Here is a 23,853-nt window from a genome sequence, read left to right as displayed (position 1 = left end):
TGGAAATTTTACTCCTCAAATATTTTCAATCTGTGGTTGGTTGAATGCAGATGCGGAACCCATGGATACAAAGGCCAGACTATATACAAACATGCTGTCAATGATACAAATTATCACTGAAATGCCTTTACAGAGGTAGAATTCAAGTTAAAAAACACAGTGAAAAATGAACACTGTTTTGTAGTACAACAGATTGTTTCAGAGAAACCAATTTTAGTAGGTTTATCGATCTTCACAAGAAGTACACTTCAATCAAACATTGACACTGATTCAAAAAGAAAAGTTTTAAAACTGGACTTTCTTTTGTTTATTGTAGAATTTTTGTACCATGCTACAGTAGAATGAATTGCTGTAATGTATACTGAATAATTGGTTACCACATGGGTTTACAAGGAGTGTCCAGTATTCCTGCTGTTCAAATATATTTAGAGGACAATTAGATGAAAAACCATTTACAGTCATACAGCCAAAAGTTTTGAGAATGACACAAGCATTGGTTTTCACAAAGTTTGCTGCTTAATTGTTTTTAGATTTTTTTGGGTCCATGGCCAGGAAACTTCCTAGACCTTAATTCCATTGAGAACTTGTGGTCAATCCCCAAGAGGCAGGTGGACAAACAAAAACCCAAAAATTCTGACAAACTCCAAGCATTGATTATGCAAGAATGGGCTGCCATCAGTCAGGAGTTGGCCCAGAAGTTGATTGACAGCACGCCAGGACGAATTGGAGAGGTCTTGAAAAAGAAGGGCCAACACTGTGAATATTGACTCTTTGCATAAACTCAATGTAATTGTTAATAAAAGCCTTTGAAACTTATGAAATGCTTGAAATAATACTTCAGTATACCATAGAAACATCTGACAAAAAGATCTAAAAACAATGCAGAAGCAAACTTTGTGAAAACCAATACTTGTGTCATTCTCAAAACTTTTGGACATGACTGTAAAAAATGTTCTGTTGGCTAAGTCTCATGACATATGAGAAACACTTTAAAAAACCTGTCTAAATTATCAAACTATAACTATACAGCATCCTCCAGCAGCATCACTAAACCCAAAACTGAAAATAAATTAGAGCACAGTTTGGTAATGGTCCATTTAATGAGATACCATACCATTTTGATATCACAAAATCAGTACCATGTGAAAGAAAGTTCGACAAATACTGTACAATTGTAGAATTAACCAGTATCTAAAAGTGAAAATGAAATCCTTGTAACAGGAAAGTAAAATTAAAAAATTCAGAGCATTGTTGTTTGTTTACAGAAATGCACACCAATGATTAGCACTCTTATAAGGAAAAAGTATGCTTGAAAAATAAATCATCATGGGAAGACTCTTCCAGGCTACACAACTTTAGGAGGAACAATCATATTTACAGGATTTCTAAAGCTCAGCAGGCAGCCATCCTTATAAGGCGAAACAAATGCTCAAGCCAAGGATACCAAAGAACTAAAGTTTGATTGTTATAGTTCAGTCAAAATGCTTCCAAAACTGGAAGATAGAATACTATTCAGTCATGGCTTTAGCTAGTGTGCTCAGATTAGGTGTACACATCATTCTGCAAAGTGATGATAATAATTTAGTGAAACTCAGCAACATTAACAACATATTCACATTTAACTTAATAAAAGGGACACTGGGATTTGCTGCTAAATGATGTTAAGATGAGAGAAGCTGACCTTCTTTAAAGCTGACAGATTGCTAGTCTATGCGTCTTTCCATGGGGCTATTCTAAATTGTTAGCATTTTTTGTATGGTGGATACTGTCTTGACAGCCTGTGGTAAATATGCAAGGGAGTAATTTGCCAGTTTAACTTATTTTCAGTAAAGATTCATAAATCCATCTTTTGCATTTTTAGGAAGATTTAGATAGCTTAAGAAACACAAATATGTACAGAGGTTTATTCCTGCCACTCAAAACAAAACAAAATTACATTATTTTTACAAAAGTATTACAATATTTTGCAAAAGTATTGTGGTATTCCACAATAATTATTCTGTTATTTCACAAAAATATTGCATTATTACATAAAAGATATTGCGTGGTGTGGCCAGTATGATTATGCATGCGTGTGCTCAGCACATCATATATCGGCTACTGAAGTATAGATTTAAAATGTGCATTGCTTGCAATCAAGTGACAAGAACTAAACAAAAGTCATTGCTTTAAATGTAATCCTATATGTGCTGAGGGATACATTTAATCTGCACAATTTAGGGTAACAGAGAGCCAGTGATCATTGCAGTAACCTGCTGCTGCTGTGAGGGAGACATGAAAAAAGCATGTAGCTTGTACTTAAGAGTCAATAACTGAACGAAAATTATAAGCTTACATTTATTTTAATTAGACAGAAGCTAAGCAAAATTAGAACAGACATTTTAACATTAGAATGTGTTTTAATATGAATGCACACTACACCCTAAAAGAGCCACAATCCTGGTACATTTCATTTGGTACCGCCAACTCAGATCACTTAAAGAATTACTAAATGAAAATGTGAGGTCAGTAAACTAAGTAAAGTAACTTATACATGAGTTTTATTTAATAAAATCAAAGTCAATTAAAAATGGTTCCATCATCTTAAAGCATTCTTCTTACCTTTGCGTCCAGGATAAACACAAGGATGATATTCGTAATATAAGTCTGGCTGATCGAGGTTTCCAAATGATTCAAATTCAAGTTCAGCATTCTGGAAGAGGCTTAATTTGGTTAGCAAAGCTAACCTCACAAACCACAACTGCATAATTAAAAATAAAGTGAATCAGGACTAAGCATCTTTATTGATATTTGCTTTTTATATACATATCAGACACTGTTAACACTAGAGCTTAATACCACTATACATTTTCCTCATGTCTCATCTTCCAATCCATTGTTTTTTTTACTTTTCCCATTTTGTTTAGTGTCTTGTCTTATTCTTATCATTTCCCACTCTTCCTTATTACACCATCAGGAACATACTTGTTTTATTATACTTTGAACTAATACATGGTAATTTCTCCTAATTAACTAGAACATTCTAAGTGTTCTGTTCAGCTTAAATTACAGTAGGTTAAGAAGATCTTGGGGATCTTTTCCTCATCTTTCCCTGTAATAGAAAGTTCTATAATTTAGTAACCAGCAAAATTCCTGTTATGCACTGATCCTTGCTAGTTGTTGATCTGTAACATGTTTAAAATTAAACTATTAAGTACTGTGAAGAAAAAAAGTATCCCTTAAAATATAATTTGAAAGAGTTGGAGTGTATTCGTATGCTGTATTACACTTTTAGACATTCCAAGATCCACACAGCAAATAACAATAAGATTTATGAGCAATGATAGGCTGGCGTGCCCTGTATTAATCTGTAGCAAAAAAAATCCTAACACTAGAACATCCTAACAAATATACCTGGTATTCATAGCCCTGCAACCCAGCACAGCCCTGATTAAGTGAATCTACAGTTGAAAAATATGTTATCCTAAGTAACTTTATTACTAATTACAATGCAAGAATATTTTATTTTATATTCAAAAACTTTCTTCCATTCATTTTGTTTTATTATTAATCATTGTTTGTATGCTTCCATTTCTATAGTGTGTTTTCAAATTCTTTCAAAAAACTTGAACATTGCAAGCTTAAAGATTGCAAAAAATAAAACTGACCATAACCAAATGACAGCTATGTACTCAGCCATAACTAATCAGTAGTTTGATATCCTGCTACTCTCACAAATGCAGAAATAAAATCTGATGAAGGGGAAAGAAGCTGCATTAAACATTTCACTATCTGGAGAAGGCACTATAGGGTGCCATGTGAAGTGGGAATTAAAAAGATATGTGTGGATATATGAGGAAGCATGGAGGTTGGTCAGGACAGCAAATGGGGATAGTGAAAGTGGGCTACACCCAGAATACATTCAGAATTTGTTGTTATTTATGAAAGTGGTTCAGATGTTGACAAGTGAAGCATGTGAAGGATTACCAAGGAAGCCCTTACACTGTGTGCACAATTATTAGGCAAGTGAGTATTTTGACCATATCATCATTTTTAATGCGTACAGTATATTCCAACTCCAAGCTGTATTAACTTGAATGCTTATTGGATTTAAGAACGTCAGGTGATGTGTATTTGTGTAATGAGGGAGGGTGTGGCCTAAGGAGATCAACACCCTATATCAAGGTGTGCAGAATTATTAGGCAGCTAGTTTTCCTCAGGCAAAATGGGCCAAAAAAGAGATTTAACTGACTCTGAAAAGTCAAAAATTGTAAAAAGTCTTTCAGAGGGATGCAGCACTTTTGGAATTGCTAAGATATTGGTGTGTGATCACAGAACCATCAAACATTTTGTTGCAAATAGTCAACAGGGTCGCAAGAAACGTGTTGAGAACAAAAGACGCAAATTAGCTGCCAAAGATTTGAGAAGAATCAAACGTGAAGCTACCAGGAACCCATTATCCTCCAGTACTTTCATATTCCAGAGCTGCAACCTACCTGGAGTACCCAGAAGTACAAGGTGTTCAGTGCTCAAAGACATGGCCAAGGTAAGGAGGGCTGAAACCCAACCACCACTGAACAAGAAACATAAGTTGAAACGTCAAAACTGGGCCAAGAAATATCTGAAGACAGATTTTTTTCAAAGGTTTTATGGACCGATGAGATGAGAGTGACTCTTGATGGACCAGATGGATGGACCTGTGGATCAGTAATGGCACAGAGCTCCACTCCAATGTGGAGGTGGGGTACTGGTATGAGCTGGTATTTTTAAAGATGAGCTAGTTGGACCTTTTTGCATTGAAGATGAACTCAAAATCAACTCCCAAACCTACTGCCAGTTTTTCGAAGACACTTTCTTCAAACAGTGATACAGGAAAAAGACCATGATTTTTATGCAGGCCAATGCTCCATCACTTGCATCGAAGTTCTCCACTCGTGGCCAGCCAGTAAAGGCCTTAAAGATGAAGGAATAATGACATGGCCCCCCTTCCTCATCTGACCTAAACCCTATCGAGAACTTGTGGGCACTTCTTAAACGCTAGATTTACGGGGGAGAAAAACAATACACCTCTCTGAAGAGTGTCTGGGAGGTTGTAGTCACTGCTCCACAAAAAGCTGATCGTCAACAGATCAAGAAACTGACAGACTCCATGAATGGAAAGGCTTATGACTGTTATTGGAAAGAAGGGTGGCTATATTGGTCATTGATTGATTGATTGATTTTTTTTGAAATGTCAGAGATGTTTATTTGTAAATTTTGAGGTGTTTGTTTATTATTCTCACTATAACAGATGAAAATAAACAAGTGAGATGGGAAAATTTTCATTTTTCCTTTAGTTGCATAATAAATCTGCACACTAATAGGTGCCTAATAATTGTGCGCACATATGTATTCCCCTGATGATGTTCACACTCACATTTCCGTTGTGAAACATTCAGGTTTCAGGTTTATTAACATTTTGTATTGACTGATAGCACTGTGTTTGTTCCATATTAAAATTAATCCTCAAAAATACAACTTGCCTAATAATTCTGCACTCCCTGTATATGCCAATGATCTCGTATTGCAACAGATGGTCTTAAAATAGAAAGCTAGTCTGGAAGTGAAAGGCTTCAAGGTAAATGTAGAAAACACCGAAGTGATGACTGGAGGCAAAGGTGCAAGAGGCGTGGAAGAGATGGGTGCATGACTATGCGTGTGATAAAGGTGTTGGTAGAACATTAACCCAATGCACGGTTTGTCAGAAATGTGTGAATAAAAGATGTTGTGGCATGAAGGGCAGTCTGCAAATAGAAAGCATGCATGGACATAATACACCATCCTAGTGACAATTAAATATAGAAAAGGACATTTATTTATGAATGGAATAAAGACTTTAGTGCTATATGCTCTCCTGCTCTAATTATCTGGATAGACATGTACATGTATAAAATCAACATTACAGAAGGAAAACAACATATTAAAAAGTAAAATAAAATCATAATTCTCCTGCCATCTAACTACAAAAAACAAGGAAATGTGCATTGCAAGGATTACTAATAATGAAAATAAAATTAAAGTTTCACCTGCAATGAATCTGTAGTATGACTAGTAGGCTGACCACTCTTTCCATAACCTTGACCATGAGCTGTCAGCAGTCTTCCAGTCAGGTCAACAGCTGCTCTCCAATTCTTTGTGCTCTGTTTTTAAGTGGACAAGGTGAAAAACAAATGAACCAATTAAACGAACAGCTGCTTCACAGACTCAAAATACAACCCATCAGTAATAATGACAAGGACAATGCAGCAATTCATGTTTTTAACAACAATGTAATTTATCAAATCAATCCATTTAAATAGCAATTAAGAAATAAAAATAAAGAACAGAAACTGGATGGTATTTATAAGTGAACTAGTTATATGTCAGAACAATCCATTAATTCCTCCAATTATTTTCAGGAGCCTATTTTAGTGGGCATACAAGCAAGGCAGGATCTAGCTCCAGGGTGGGATAACAATTTATCACACCAGGCTTCAACACAAATACATACATACATACATACAGTATTGACTAATTAATAAGTTGCAGACCAAGACTGGTGCTGACCATTTTCCATTTCTGTTGATTCTCTTCTCTTTTCAATATATTTTCTATCCACAAGATAAAGCAAAGAGATGCAAAGCAAACACAGCACATGCAAGCTTTGACTTGTCAACTGTAGCCTAGCCAGAATCATGTTGTGGATAACTCCTTAATGATAGCACACAGAATATATAACATTTCAAGGAATAAAATATTATGCAGAAGTGTCCTACTTGTGATAGTCTTAACACTTTGCTGCTGATCACCTTCACAATCAGGTTTATAACTAATTTTGCCTTCAATTTCTGTTATTCCCTAGTATTTGCTATAACTGTATAGCTTTACAAGTCCCATTTCATCAAAATTATTATGGCCTGACATGGTCAAAGAAAGAAGGAATTAATTATATATATTTTTTTGGTTATGTTAATTGGCAACTGAAACTGTCGCCGTGTGTGTGTGTGAGTGAAAGGGGTCCCTATAAAAGACCAGAAACATCTCCAGCCCTGTTTTCAGCCTTTTACCCTATCATAGCAAGACAGCCTTTGGCCTATGTAACCCTTAAAATATATATAACTATGGTGTGTGTGTGTACGTGTATGTCTGTTTATATGCATGTGTGAGTGAAAATAGTCCCTGTGATATGCTATAGTCCTGCCCAGACCTGTGTTTAGCCTTTTGGTCAGTCCTTGAGAGACAGCCTCTGACCCCCCACAACCCTGAAATTGACAGAGAAGGTTCTAGACCCACCTACAGAACTCTGCTGAGGGCTACTGTGACTGTATATTCCTTGAATGAACCTAAATATTATGACATGTATACATTTCCTAACTTGTTTTCAAAACATATTATTGTATTTGCTGTTATCCTGACTTGTAAGTTGTGTTCTCTTGTAATGTTTTCTTCCAAATAAAAAGAACTTCAATAAAATGTCCAACCCAAATAAAAGTAAAGAAATGCACTCACAATGAGTTGTTTTAATCCCAAAAATGACTGTTCTACTGAATTGGCTGTTAAAGCTTGTCTTTTAGATGCAGCTTGTTCTCCTAAAAATCGAAGCATCAAGTCTCGGACTGCATCACCCTGACAAGAAGAAATAAAAAGAAAACAAACATTAGCCACATAAAAAATTGCTATATTTAGCAAATCATAATACATAAATTCACAAAGCTATGTAATTCCATTTAGGGCCAGAGCATATCTTGGTGGAATAAAACAAAAGGTAGGGACCTAACTGGGATCATCAGTCTATCACAGCACCTACTCTTGCACAAATACTTTATGACCATACAGGACCCACATAGAATTACCAACTATTCCAACATGAACATCTTTGAAGATGTGTGAGAAATACCAGTACAAAAGTGGGGAAGTTTAAGATCAATCATGGGATTCAAGACCAGTATTTATTTCCGTGAAGAGATACTGCTAACCACTGTGTCTCTGTGCAGACTACACACCTTAGATGTTAGTTGTTCTGTGAAAATAATAACAGAAACAATATATTTCTCATTTTATTTACCTTAGGAACAGACAAATACTGCCTCATTTTGCTAATCACTTATGAGGTCCAGACTGACGCTGAACCACTTTCAAAACTGTTCTACTTGCTTAAAAGGCTACATGTTTCAAATATATAAAAATATTCATCATTAACACATGCATCACATAAAGTTGTTCAACAACTGTGTTGTTTTTAAGCTAGCGTTCTCACTATTTTAAAACCACCACGGGCAAATATTTGTTTTGTGGCTCCTACTCATGAAGTGTTGTTCTAAGTCTACATGTGAACATCCATCTGACTTTACTTTCAAATGCAAACTGTCCCATACGTTACTGGCTTTTTAATGTCCCTTCATATATGAGTACTAGCAATTCTCTGATAAAGTAACTTGCATTTAGCCCCAGTAATTATTTACATTTTAAGTAGTCAAGTCAATTTTATTTATAGAACAAATTTAAAAACAGTAGAAGTCAGCCCAAGTGCTGTACAGTTTCCATAAATACACTAGTACATATATATACAGCACATAAATACACCAAAAACAAACACACACATACACATTTAAAAACCTAAGGCAAAGGGACTTAAGTGTCCAAAGTTGTTGCTGACCTAATATAAAAAGGTAGACTCTTCCAAAGATTAGGAGCAGCTACTGCAAAAGCATGGTCACCTCTAAGCTCAAGTCTAGATCTCGGTACAACTAATAACTTCTGGTCAGAGGACCTTAGTGATCATGAAGGAGAGAAAGGGTGCAAGAGGTCAGTTAGAGAGAAGGGGGCTAAACCATTCAGGGACTTAAAAACAAACAGTAAAATTTTAAACTCAATCCTGTAGTGAACAGGAAAACAGTGAAAAGAACCTAAGACTGGTGTGATGCGATTCTGTTTTCGTGTGCCTGTTAGAAATCTGGCAGAAGCGTTCTGGACTAGCTGAAGACGAGTAGGGGATGTCTGATTAACTTCAATGTATAATGAGTTACAACAGTCAAACCGAGAAGAGACAAATGCATAAATTAGTGTTTCAGAATCATGAACCTAAAGAAAGGACTTCACCTTAGCAAATACCCTGAGCTGATTGAAACAGGGTTTAACAATTGATTATTAAATTTGAGGGCATTATCAAAAATCACATCAAGATTTTTTGCAAAGGGTTTACATTAGGTTTTTAAAGGACTACGATTAATTTCTGTAGGACAAGTAAGATTGTAAGGTCCAAAACATACAATCTCTGTTTTCTTGTCATTTAGATTGAGAAAATTTAGTGACATCCTTGTTTTAATGTCTTCCAGACATTCCAATAAATGTTTAAGAGAATTTTGTTTACCAGTTTCAGTGGAAAATATATCTGTGTTTCATCTGTGTAGCAATGGAAAGAAATATTGTGTTTTTTAAAAATGGATCCTAAGGACAACATGTACAGTGAAAAATAGAACAGGCTAAAGAATAGATCCTTGAGAGACCCCATAGGTGATAGAGGCTGGGGATGAGGAGAAATTTCCTAGGCTGACTGAAAAGCTTCTGGCTGTGAGGTATGACCTCAAACATTTCAAAGCAGCTCCTTGTATGCCTTCATACTACTCAAGACAGGTGATAAGACTGTCATGGTCTACTGCCCACATATTCAAATGGCGGCCTGCGGGCCACATGCTGCTTAGAAACAACCTCCAATTGGCCCAGAAACACAGAGAAAAACACATTTTGTGTGCTTTCAGAAATTCCTACATAGATTTCTGCAGTAGTACTGGCCATAAATGCAACACTCCATGTAGCCTAGCAACATTCAGCCCACAACACAGCATGTTGTTATGTGTCCTGGTAGTACAGTAGTTTATAATATTGTGATGACCTGTTGAATAAGACACACAGGAGCTGCTTCTCCGGGGGAATCCTCAAAATGCCAACTGACTTTTTATTTGGTGTGTTACGCTATAAATACTTCCCTGTGGCGCAGTGGTAGCACTGCTACCTCTCTGAAAGGAGATCATGGGTTCACATCCAGTGTCCTCCCTGCATGGGATTTGCAAAGCACTTTGAGTAGTGAGAAAAGCGCTATATAAATGAAAAGAATTATTATTATTATTAGCATTCCTCATTTAGGTCACAGGGACACCTCTAAAACAAACAAACAAAAAAAAAAACAGTCTTCTGCTTTTCTGCTCTTACCATTTACTCCCCTGTCACCCTGATCCTGTCACTCAGCTCTCTCTACGGAGATACACTTTCCACTAATACTTCACGCCCAACAGCCCATGCAGTAGCGAGACACATCACAATATTAATATAATGTGGAATGTGTCACAAAGCCATGCTTAATCACATATGTGGTGATTTAAAACTAACCTATGTTCCCTTAGTGTGTAGTAGACATATTCATGTGTGTTAGTTACTGTTATTACTTGTTATGGGTTTGTGCACTAATAACTGTGACAGCATCGATGTATCTTTTTTATTCTGTTAAATGCACTTTGCGATGTATCTTGCTCCTATATGACCAAAACATTTATTTTATTTCAAAAGGGAAACACATGTTAGGGCTAATACTATGTAGTTTTGTTAATTTTATGCACTTTGAGATGTGCCTGGGTCAGATGTGAGCACATTTAAGATAAACAATGAATAAACCATTTTTTTTCAATACATTCACTTGTGTTGGTTTACTTTGTCATTACCTGCTGCTTACCAGCCGTTGAAAATGTCTGGCCCAGCTAAATTTCTTAGGTTTGAAAATATGGCCCAAATGAATTTATAATTGAATAGCCTTAGTCTACCATATCAAATGCTGCAGTTAGATCTAAAAGCAACAAGACAGCAGTATCACCAGAGTCACTTATTAATAAGAGATCATTTAGAACCATGAAAAGTGCAGACTCTGTGCTGTGGTGCGTCTTAAAACCAGACTGAAACACTTAAAAAATGCTATTTTCATTTAAAAAGGTTTGCAGCTGTAGAAAGACAACCTTCTCAAGAACTTTAGAAGAAAGTGCAACTTGGACAAGTGTCTGAAGTTTGAAAAGTCTGCATTTTTTTTTTAAAACATCTTTAAGAAGACTAGTGGGAATAATATCTATTGGACCAGTTGTGGGTTTAAGGTGACTAGTTACATCTGTCAAAAAAAGGAAAGATACAGGCTCAAACTGATGAAACTGATGAAAAATAGATGCACATGTAGGTGGGTATAATATGGGTTCTAATGATAGCAATTTTATGAACAAAAAGTGGAGAAAATCTTTGCAGACTGATGATGTCATGCTAGGCCATGTAAGAACAGACAGGTGAAGAACACTGTTTATACTGTCCAATTAAACTCTAGGTCTATGGCAGTTATTTGAAATATCCATCCATCCATCCTCTTCAGCTTATCCGAGGTCTGGTCGTGGGGGCAGCAGCTTGAGCAGAGAGGCCCAGACTTCCCTCTCCCCGGTCACTTCTTCTAGCTCTTCCGGGAGAATCCCGAGGTGTTCCCAGGCCAGCCGGAAGACAGTCCCTCCAGCGTGTCCTGGGTCTTCCCTGGGGCCTCCTCCCGGTTGGACATGTCCGGAACACCTCACCAAGGAGGTGTCCAGGAGGCATCCTGATCAGATGCCGGAGCCACCTCATCTGACTTCTCTCGATGCGGAGGAGCAGCGGCTCTACTCTGAGCTCCTCCCGGATTAATGAGCTTCTCACTTATCTTTAAGGGAAAGCCCAGACACCCTGTGGAGGAAACTCATTTCTGCCGCTTGTATTCGCGATCTTGTTCTTTCAGTCACTACCCATAGCTCATGACCATAGGTGAGGGTAGGAACGTAGATCGACTTGTAAACTGAGAGCTTTGCCTTACAGCTCAGCTCCTTTTTCACCACGACAGACCGATGCAGAGCCCACATCACTGCGGACGCCGCACCGATCCACCTGTCGATCTCACGCTCTATTCTTCCCTCACTTGTGAACAAGACCCAGAGATACTTGAACTCCTCCACTTGGGACAGGATCTCTCTCTCAACCCTGAGAGGGCATCCCACCCTTATCCGGCTGAGAACCATGGTATCGGATTTGGAGGTGCCGATTCCCATCCCAGCCGCTTCACAATCAGCTGCGAACCGATTCAGAGAGAGCTGAAGATCACGGCCTGATGAAGCAAATGGGACAACATCATCTGCCAAAAGCAGTGACCCAATCCTGAGTCCACTAAACCGGACACCCTCAACACCCTGGCTGCGCCTAGAAATTCTGTCCATAAAAGTTATGAACAAAATCGGTGACAAAGGGCAACATTTGAAAAATTATTATTATTTGAAATAATATCTGAAAAATACTTATCTTAGCAGATTTTACAGCTTTCTGATAATTAGGTAAACTGTCCTTAATGGACAGATAAAGCCTGTCTTTTTTCCATTTACGCTCTGCTCACCTACATGTCCGCCTCAGGGTACAAGTGGCATCATTTAACTATGGTTCAGGTTTAGGTTTTAAGAGTTTGACCTTAAACAGTTAAAAAAAATGTTAAAGCAAGTATTATTAAACAAAGTGACTAGACCATCAGTGCTCAGCTGAGGTGAGGGGAAATGCAAAGCATCCATAAAAAACATGGAGAATTTGCGAGTAGTGATGGGGGTTTATTACCAAGATTACATAGAGGGGATGTGATTTATAGCAGATTGCATTTCCTTCACTGCTGGCTAGAAACCTGGTGTGCAAATAAAAGTATAGCATTTGTGAACAACTGGGATGATTTTTAGGAAAGGCCTGGATTTTTCAGAAGAGATGGTCATCCTAACTGGAGGGGATCTTATGTATTATCACTAAATATGGCAGCAAAACTGCCTGGCTGACTGATTAGAGCACCATCCAGGCCGCAGTCATTTGATCTTAAATCACAGGCTGTTGTTTATCCCACCTGTTATTTTCCTGAAGCTGTTACCCATAATCCCTGTTGTGGGGCATCCAGTAAATTTAGTCTTGATACAAACCATAAATTAATTGATAACCAAAAATAAGGTGTATAATTAGACCAAGGGATAAAACCAGACACTCCACCAGGGGCATCTGTAATAGAAATTTACTTCAAATTAAAACAAAAAATATATCACCAGTTCAGAAAGAACCATGCAGTTTTAAATGCTGTTTATTGAACATTCGCTCTCTTGGCACTAAAGCTGTTTTGGTAAATGATATTATATTAAGTACAAAATCTGATCTGTGTCTTCTTACTGAAACCTGGCTTAGTAAATGTGACACTGTTCCCTAGCTGAGGCGTCACCAGATGGATACTGTTCCTTCATAAGTCTAGAGATTCTGGTCGAGGAGGCGGCCTTGGAATAATTCATTGTAACAAAATGCAAATCACTCCTAAAAATTTAGGCAACTTTACATCCTTTGAGGCATTCATTTTAAATATTAAAACAGATTCCAACACAATTATAGTGCTAGTCTACAGACCACCAGGGCCATATTCATTGTTCATGACTGAATTTAGCAACCTTCTGTCTGATTTGGCTATAAATTATGATCACGTAGTTCTGATGGGGATTTTAATGTACACATTGATGTGGAAACTGACACTTTTAGCAAATGTTTTACTTATTTGTTAAATTCAGTAGGATTTTGTCAGATTGTCAAAGGTCCAACTCATAATCATAACCACATTAGATTTAATTATAACTTACAAAGTTGAAATTCAAAATTTCCATTAAATGTAGTTATTTCCGATCACTTCTTAATTACATTTGATTTAGTTCTGCCCATGCCAGCACTCACAGATTAAAACAAAGACAGTGCGACATCTAGATTGTAATTCTGCTTCAAAATTTATAGATACCTTGAGTAAGTCGAGTGTAATTGTGGAAAACCATTTAGATCAGTTAACATCAAATGTAAACGTGGAAAACAATTTAGATCAGCTAACATCACATTATAATGTGACCTTGAGAGATGCTCTGGACACAGTGGCTCCCCTAAAACAAAAGTGATCAAAGCACATAGAAACTCTCCCTGGTTTAATGAAAACACTAGCTCTTAAATTAGAGTGTGAAAACTGGAGCAGATGGAGAACAACAAAGCTACATGTCTTTCAAATTGCATGGACAGAGAGTGTTAATAAATATAAAAAGCCCTCTTTAAAGCTCGCTCAGAATACTATTCTACATTAATAGATAGCAATAATAAAAATCCTAGGGTACTTTTAGAGCAGTGGCTAAATTAACAAATGGGAATTCAGATCAACAGTGCAAAATACCAACAGATATTAGCAGTACAGACTTTATGAACTTCTTCAATGAGAAAATTAAAAATATAAGATCCCAGATCTCTGCATCACAGTACAAACCAAATACTAGCTTAGCAGACCCTGTCTCACATTGCATTCAGCACTTTAATAATTTTAATCCTGTAACTGAGCAGGAAGTCTTAACTTTAATTACTAAAATGAAGCCCACTACTTGTTCCCTAGATCCAGTGCCAACAAAACTAGTAAAAGTGCAATGGATGTTCTTGCAGCCCTATTCTAAACATTATCAATAGTTCATTATTGCATGGCACAGTACCTGATGCACTAAAAGTGTCAGTCATTAAACCTTTACTTAAAAAGTCAGACCTAGACCCACACATACTAAATAACTATAGGCCTATTTCAAATTTACCATTTCTCTCTAAAATACTAGAAAAGTAGTCGCCAGTCAGCTTCAGTCACACCTTAGCATTACAATTTATTTGAGAAATTCCAGTCTGGCTTTCGCACTGGTCATAGTACAGAAACGGCACTAACACGGGTTGTAAATGACATTCTGATATCCTCTGATGAAGGAAACTCCACTGTAATTATGTTGTTGGACTTAAGTGCAGCATTTGACACCATTGACCATTCTATTTTACTGCACAGGCTAGAAAGCGATGTTGGGCTTACAGGCCCGTGCTCGCTTGGTTCAGTTCTTATTTATCAAATCGATTCCAGTATGTACAGAAATGTGCTGACAGTACTCCATCATTATACACAGAAGTTCAATATGGTGTCCCAGGGCTCAGTACTGGGACCTTTACTGTTTTCACTTTACATGCTTCCACTGGGATCTCTCATTAGGAAACATAATGTTAATTTTCACTCGTATGCAGATGACACCCAGTTATACCTTTCATTTAAATCAAATGAAGTTTCTCCGATGTTGTCTTTAATTAGTTGTGTTAGTGAATTAAAGGAATGGATGAATGAGAACTACTTGTCTTTAAATACAGATAAAACAGAGATGTTAATTGTTGGAGGGAATGACGCTGATCACAGCAATATTTTGTCATCATTTAACTCAGTTGGAATCCCAATTAATTTTACTGAATCAGCCCGCAATCTAGGAGTTATCTTTGATTCTAGCATGTCATTTAAAGCACATATTACAAAGTTGTCCAAAACATGTTTCTTCCATCTTAAAAATGGTAGGAAATTAAGGCGCTTTCTAAATAAACAGGATTGTGAGAAATTAATTCATGCATTTATCTCTAGTAGGATTGACTACTGCAATGCGGTGTTCACTGGCTGTTCAAACTGTTCTCTATACAGCCTCCAGTTAATCCAAAATGCTGCAAGAATTATTACAAGAACAAGAAAATATGAACACATAACTCCAGTTCTTAAATCTTACACTGGCTCCCAGTTAAGTTTAGGGCAGATTTCAAAATCCTCGTTTAACATATACTGTAAAGCATTAAATGGCCAAGGTCCGACTTACTTGTCCGAATTTATCATGACTTACAAACCTGAACGCACATTAAGATCTCAAGATGCTGGTCTGCTTAGGATTCCAAGGATTAATAAAATTACAGTGGGAGGTCGAGCTTTTAGTTATAGGGCCCCTAAACTGTGGAATGGTCTTCCTGCTTCCATAAGAGATGCCCCTTCGGTCTCAGCCTTTAAATCCCGGCTGAAGACTCACTACTTCAATTTAGCATATCCTGACTAGAGCTGCCGATTAACTGTACATACTGCATCTCTGTTGTTCGTCATTAGCACTTGTGGCAGTAGGGGGCGCTAGTGCTCCCTTGAACCCTCAGGTACAACTTCAGACACCGGATAAAAGTCCAAGACTCTTTATTATATTTTACAGTGCACCAAGCACCCTCCACACTATTCATAAAGTAAACCAAATCCAACACAACACTATAATTTTCTCTCCTCCTCACACAGACACTTGCTCCTCTACCTCCCAGCTCAGCTCAGTGTCTGGACTGAGGCATCGTCTTTTTATAGACCCTGACCCGGAGGTGTTCCTGTCCCAGCAGTCCACAGTTCCTTATTCCTTCCGGGTCAGGGCAATCAGTCTTTTACTTCAGCCCGGGAGCACGTCGTTCCTTCCCATCACATGACCGAAACGTACCCCTGGGTCATAAGGCACAAAAGAGCCTATAAGCCCCCCTACAGCGACTCCTGCTGGACCTCGGGGCACTAATAAAGTATCTATCTATCTATCCTGCTGTCGGGAGGGCTCCTCCTGGCGGCCTGGGGGTGAGGACCGGCATGAGAAGCCGGCAGTCCTCCACAAACTAAAACATAAGTAAAATGATAGTTATAATTGAATACTAACCCTCACCTATTCTGTTTCTGTTCTCGGTACTCAAATGTGGCAATTGGTGCCACGGCCCACCTGCCATATTGTTTGCCTGCCTATGGTAAAGTCATCCCTGATGGAGGATTGCAGGAATCATGGGAAAGTGGGGTCCTTTCATCAGATTGGCTGGCCCAGCGCGTTTTCAGCTGTGGAATGGCCAAATGGGGGAGGCAGCTTGATGGATGAGGTCTCCAGGACTCTAAAATATCAAATCTTATTATGTGATATCATCTACTGTTAAATTCTGCTCCGTACTTCTAAAATTTTTATTTTTATGCTGTATTGAGGATTTGTTCTGTTCTGTGTATTGTACTGTATTGACCCTCTTCTTTTGACACCCACTGCACGCCCAACCTACCTGGAAAGGGGTCTCTCTTTGAACTGCCTTTCCCAAGGTTTCTTCCATTTTTCCCTACACGGTTTTTTTTGGGAGTTTCTCAGAGAGTCAAGGCTGGGGGGCTGTCAAGAGGCAGGGCCTGTCAAAGCCCATTGCGATACTTCCTGTGTGATTTTGGGCTATAAAAAAATAAACTGTATTGTATTGTATTGTATTGTATTGTGCGAGAGTGAGGCTCACTGCAAATGTTGACTGTTTGGCAAGGTAAGGAAGCCTTAGTTATAACAAGCATGTAATAAAAGCACCACAAATTTCATTGCTACAGACAGATAAGGTCTAATATATATCTATGCTCATGTGTTGGGTCTCTCACAGACTGACCAAGATTAAAACAATCAGTGCAGTTTAAAAAGTCTTTAACCAGAGGTTTACTCAGACAGCACATATGAATATTAAATTTGTGCAGAATTAAAAGTCTGTCATAATTCAGTGTAATTCCTGCCAGAAATTCAGAGAACTCGCATATAAAATCCTTGTTAAATTTGAAAGGCTGATTTACCATTGCCCATAGCATAGGACTGTTGGAGAAACTGTCAGATTTCAATTGGTAATAGTATGATTTTTAAATATTGTTGTTAATCCATCCCCCCAACCAGCAGACCCTTGGAAAACTAAAATCTTACACTTGGGGGAGTGGACTAATTCAGTGAAAAAGTAAGCTGAGTTTCAGTCACAAAAATAAAAGTCTAGTCCTTGTGTCACATTCTTCGGGGCTTTAGGCAGGGCTTACAGCACAGGTACGCTGGTATACCTGGTAGAAAAGGTGGAGGGCATCACTCTGTGTGATTGCAAGTAAAGGTTTTGTCAACTGCCAATCTTATGTTTATAACAGATTAGGAGGATCATAGACCAGCACAGAAAAGACATTGTGGATATAAAAAGAGACATAAAACACGGTAATCAAAAACAAGCAAGACCAAAACGAACACAGACGCAGATGGCAAGCCAAAAACAACGGCACATCTTAAAAAAAGTTTCAATTTGAAAATGATTAAATTAGCATTTACACACCATATAAAATCAAATAAAAAATTATAATATTTAAAACAATATGCAGAAAATTAAGCCCTGAAATAACTTAATTAAAAAGAGCCATCTCCTTTGCAAACACAACCCTATAGCTGTTGAGATACCATTTTAAATAGATTGCCAAATCTGTTGATGTGTACTACCTTGAGAAGGAAATAAAGTGATTTTTTTTAATCAGTAATGAAAAATCCAATAAATCGGGTTCAACAGTATTAGTCTAAAAAAACACACATAAATTCATAATGAAGACAAAAGATTATTCAAAGCAAGTGAGGAAACAAGTGTGAAGCACAGTCTGGGAAATGGCACAGAAACAACTCAAAAAGTACTGAAAATCTCTCTCATTATAGTTCTTCTGTAACAAGTAAAAAAGAACTCAACAATAACATTATGATGAGGAGAACTATTTGCTATTCATCTGCAGTTAAACAAACAAGGCACAAGTTAGTGAAGCAAACACAAAACTAGTTGTGACTGTGGCTCGATGAGACTAAAATACTTTGTTTAGACTGAATGCTAGTGGATTAAGTAGCAGAAGCCAAACACTGTACACCAACAAGGTCACACCACACCTAACTTTAAAGTATGAGAACATAAGCATTATGTTATGGAGCTGTTTCAAAGCAGTAGCACCTGGCAATATTGTCAGTGCTACTGGTATGATGAACGGAATACCATACAGAGAAATAATGAATAGCTACACGTGAACAGATTTGAACCAAATCTGATTTTTCTGATAGACACATCATCCAATTCTGAATCTGCTTATTGATTCAAAGGTTCAGTGTTTTCAGCATTTTCCACAAAATGATACAAGATCAGAATAACAAAACTAAAATTCAGCATATTAACTTAAATATCAATTAAATCATTCAAATCTTTGTATAGAACTAAAGTAACAATAAAGTTATAAACTGCATTTTTACATCTATAAAACCCACTCGTAACAGAGATGCCAATTTTTACAAACAATCCAAGTTAATGCATCCAATGTCTTATGGAAAAATGAGACAAAGATGAACTGCTCAAGATCCAAAGCATACCACCTCATCTGTTAAACAAAGTAGTAGGGGTGTTATCCACATTGATGATAGAACTGCTGATGGCAGTTGCACAATGAATTCTGAGGTGCATAGAAACATCTTAATGCTCAAGTTCCAGTAAATGTTTCCAATCTCATTACACCACACTTTTTCCTACAAGATAATGATATCTAACATACTGCTAAGGCAACACTGGAGTTTTTCAAAGCTAAAAAATTCAAACCTTTGAATGGTCAAGCCAGTCACCTGATTTAAACATGCTGAAGAGAAAACTTAGGGGTAGAACCTCCCAAAACAAGCAAGAGCCGAAGATGGTTGCATTAGAGGCTTGGCAGAGCATCATCAAAAAAAAAAACACTCAGAATCTGGGGATGTCTATGAATCACAGACTTGAAGCAGACATCTCTTCATGCAAGGAATATACAACAAATAATTAAATATGTCTGCTTTAATAATCCTACCATTGCTATATCCTAAACACTGTTGTCCTGAAATGGGGATCCCATGTATAGAAAATGTTGTAATTTCTACATGGTGTGGCCAAAATTAAAGTCTGCAATGTGCACTTTAAAATCACGTCCAAATTTTTTGATTTGTAATTTTAAACCGTAGTAATGTGTACTGTGTAATTTAAATGTCATATATTGTTATTAACTGTTGCCATTTTCAATGAATAGCTGAGCATATAAAGTTTTACCATTTTGTAATGAACAAGTAAAATTAATTTAAATGATAAACATATGTTGTGGAATACACTCACATCAACTACCGTTGACAAAAGTTGTCCAAAGAAAGTAAAAAAATCTTAATCTATAAGAAAGCAGCCATTAAACCCATTTAAAGCACAAGACTAATAAATCTTGCTTAAACTATAAAAAATAACCTACCACTGAAGGTATTCAAATTTATGACTAAATGAGATGAAACACCCTAAAAATAAAGAAATCTGGCAAACGAGAAGAGACCATTCAGTCAATCAAGCCCATTTATTTACCTGAAAGCTAAGCTGTCCTATTATCTCATCTGTTCACTGTAATGTTTGGACCTCAGAATTATTATATTTTATCGTTATTACTTGGACACCAATTACTCAGTTTCAGAGTCATTCATCTCCAAACATTTGATTTTAACATAAATGGAAGGTTGAACAATAAGAGGAGTTCAGTTACTTATCAGGGAAGTTCTGACCCCTTTTCTCACACATCCAATACAGCTTCAACAACATGCTCCAAGGACATTTCCACAATTCACAACTTAAACCAAAAATAAAAACTTCACTTCTCAGGTGGTAACTACTTAATTTAATGGAACATTAACACTGTTAAAAATTTTTCCAAAATATAGATATTAGTGTTGACTTGTTATTTAATGATAGCATTCTATATTGCAAATTTTATAAATATGAGCAAATATTTACCTGAAGGTTATCAAACTTCAAACCTGGCATGGTCAGTTTTTCCTTATTGAGTACCGAGTTGTACTGAAGAGTAGCAATTGATATTAATGTCTTCCTTGTTTCTTCTGAAGGAAGCCAAGCATCATACCTTCTGTCTACTTCACTCATATTTAGGGCTGTTGCAAATGGATCATCAGTGCCTGTAAAAGCAGCCTGCAACTGGGAAAAGGTTGGAGTAACATTGGATGGTGTTGGTTGGCTCGAAGATTCACCAAAGTAGAATGCTGGGGTAGCAGATTCCTGAGGTGTGGATAAAACTGAGGATGAAACTGATGAAAGACCTTCGGGTACCGATGAATTTGACTGGTTCGCATTAGGGTTACTGACTGATATAAATGATGATGATGTTGTAAATGAATCAAAGAAGTCTGATGCAGGGTTTGATTGACAATTATCTGCAAAAAATTTACTGAGGCTAGGACTTGGTTGACACATTAATGGCAAGAGTTTGTTTGGAGTTTCAAAACTACTTCCAAAACTAGGAGATTTAACTATTGCTGGTTCAAAGCCATCTGGTTTTAAAGATTGCCCTTGTATTTTAGGCAAATTATTTACCTGACTAAAAATGGTACACACAGGTATTGCTTCCTCTTTAGCTGAATTTTTACTTGTGGGTTCCTCTATCTTCTGATTTGTACTGTTACTTAAAATGCTGTCTGCCACTGCAAGCTGGCTAGAGCTTTCATCTTCTTTTGAACTATCCTTGCAATTCATGTCTTCATTCACTGTGGAAACACTCTGAAAATCTTTTTGCGATTTCTCTGGATTTTCAAGATCAGATGTGTCATTAATACTCTCATTATTTTCTTTAGTTTCTGTTGATAATTTTAAGAGGGACTCTTCACCTGCCTCACACTGTTCCAACACATCATGAAGGCCTTCCAACTGACCAGCATCATCTTCACTGTTATTTGGTGAATCAGATATAATAACACTTTCCATCATCTGATCACTTAATTTATATAAAATATTATCTAAAATAGGTTGTTCTTGAGGCGTTGTAAAGTTCTCTCCACCAAGGTCAATGCTTTCATCCTGAAAAAGTATTTCTGGAGGTTCCAGCAATTGTTCTTCGGATGAAATGTCAGTATTTTTCATGCTATTGACATTTTCAGACATGTCAAGGGACAAATTTGGCTCTTGGGTTTCAATATTGTTATTGTCCATTTCCTTAAAAAGAAAAATTAGAAAGACTGAAATAAGCAAATATACCTTATATCTTAAAATCATCATCCAAGTGACAAATAACACTGAGCTATTACAATAACATAAATAATCAATGTTATATGGTAAAATAGCCATGGAGGAACAAAAAATAAAATAGGTTAAAAATACATTATAAGTTTAAGATGAAGTATTTGTTTTCTTAACTCTGTGGATGGTGATCAGTTTAAAATCATTTACTGTATAATATTACTGTAATACTGTAAATATAAAAAAGCCAAAATGCATGGCAACCATCTCAAAAATGTAAACTAAAATTAATAAGGTAATTTTGATATTTTTTAACCTGCTTGCTACAGCACTTTTAATAAAATAGGATTCACTACAATATCCCCTGTGATAAGACAATCTCAGTAAATCAAACCACAAAGGATTAACATTTACACTTCCCAAATTTTTCATCTTGCAGAATCAGCAATAACAGCTAAGTGTGTGTCTCAAAGATAGTTGCTGCAGCAGTGCAATGATCTAAAATATTTTTTTAACCAAAGACCTAGATTTGTATTAGCTTTATGATGACAGATTTCAAGTTGGACAAGGATAGAGAAAGTGTCTTATTTAGTGAGGAAATATTTTGATTTCCTGGAATGAGTCCTTTTTAACAATTTAAGATCTTATAAACAACATTTTTTGTAAGATATGACACTGGACAAAATGTTTTATTGAGGATGCAAAAATGCTTACTAAAACAAAATGACTTTCATTTCAGAAGACTAATGAATTTATCTCAGTGAACAAAAACAATTGTTTGCCTTATTAAAGTCATTACCAAATGTACTTTTTGATTTAAATAACACTTTTCTGAAACACTTTTAATATAATCCAGATCATTGGAAGCCAAAACCTGCTCTGGAAGTAGAAGGTGCAGGCCAGCAAATGACCCCAGATACGGCACCAGTCCACTGCACTCATGCACACACCAGCACACACACTAAAACAGTGCTCAATTTGAAATTACAGATTAGTTTAATCTGCATGTCTCTAGGAATACAAGAGGAAAACCTAAAGACACAGAGAAAAAACATTGAATTTTCGATTCAGTCTGATAGTTAAGAAAAACCAAAACAGAATATTGTGTTGTACACTAATTTTTTTTTTATTTCTCCAAAACTTCTTTTGAACATTAAATAATGTTAATGTTCGCAAAATCTCCAACGTTCTTTCTAAGCATGTCTGTTTTGACTCTGCCCATGTTGCCTGGTGGTGATGAACGCGAGAAAAAAAACACAGCAAGGATCAGAAGAGTAGTTGGGATAAGGTAATGTTAGCTCTGCTATTTGCAAATAGATTGGTTTTACCCAGTAAAAACAACATTTAAAGATAAAACACATTGCTGCAAATGAAGAGGCAACCTAGGCACATGTGGCACCTATAATATGCCATCCTGCTTTTCCATGGAAAAACAGATATCTGCTATACAAGCTTTGTAAAATGGTGGTTGTTAAGCTACATTATGTGTGAGCAGATACATAGCAGGTGGAAAGAGATCACAGCTGCAGTGATTTAAGGTATTGCAAAATACACTATCACCTACTTAACTTGCGTCCAAAAAATACTCATACATTGTCAGTGGTCAAATAACACCACCAACCTATAATTCACATTACATCAGCACTGAGACGTTTGTGGATCTTTAGGCCGGAGTTATACTTCACGCGACGTGACGCATGCTGCAGCAGACGCTCCTGCTACTCAAACGTTGTAGTGTTCATACTTGCACGCGTACTTTATGTAAATCTGGAGGAATGCACCAGGTGGCAGTGCGAGATATTATCACGGTGAGAACATGTTCGGCTTCTCTGTGTTGTGAATTGCCTAGAACACCTGTTAAATTCTGATGACACCTTACCGCAATATCTCTGAAAAGGATGTTTATTGATTAAATCCATCAATCCAGGGATGTGTCCATTCCAGCAAGCATTGGGCACGAGTGAGAAACAGTCCCTTGACGAGGCCTCCGCTCATCACAAGGTGAATAGAAGCACACACATACACTAGTGTCATTTTAGCGGCACCAAATCCCCAAATCTGCATATCTTTGGAAGGAAACCAGAGCACAGTGCGGAATACAAGCAGGAAATACCAGCAACA

General features: G+C 37.0%; 1 protein-coding gene across 3 annotated transcripts in view; it reads right to left on the bottom strand.

Moving 5' to 3' along the window:
* trappc12 (trafficking protein particle complex subunit 12) overlaps window positions 1–23,853 on the bottom strand; it is a 99,338-nt gene that overhangs the window by 64,825 nt on the left and 10,660 nt on the right. For 2 of the 3 annotated variants that reach the window (XM_039748836.1, XM_039748837.1), the window contains exons 2-5: window positions 20,500–21,708; window positions 7,507–7,623; window positions 6,045–6,158; window positions 2,602–2,740 (exon numbers count right to left, since the gene is read on the bottom strand). In XM_039748836.1, the coding sequence (XP_039604770.1) occupies window positions 2,602–2,740; window positions 6,045–6,158; window positions 7,507–7,623; window positions 20,500–21,705 (1,576 nt within the window). In that variant the 5' untranslated portion in view covers window positions 21,706–21,708. The remainder of the gene's footprint in view (window positions 1–2,601; window positions 2,741–6,044; window positions 6,159–7,506; window positions 7,624–20,499; window positions 21,709–23,853) is intronic. The other variant, XM_039748838.1, reaches the window with a different exon arrangement.

This window comes from Polypterus senegalus, chromosome 3, assembly GCF_016835505.1.
Source record: "Polypterus senegalus isolate Bchr_013 chromosome 3, ASM1683550v1, whole genome shotgun sequence".
Lineage (NCBI taxonomy): Eukaryota > Metazoa > Chordata > Cladistia > Polypteriformes > Polypteridae > Polypterus > Polypterus senegalus.
This window is presented reverse-complemented; position numbering and strand designations above follow the sequence as displayed.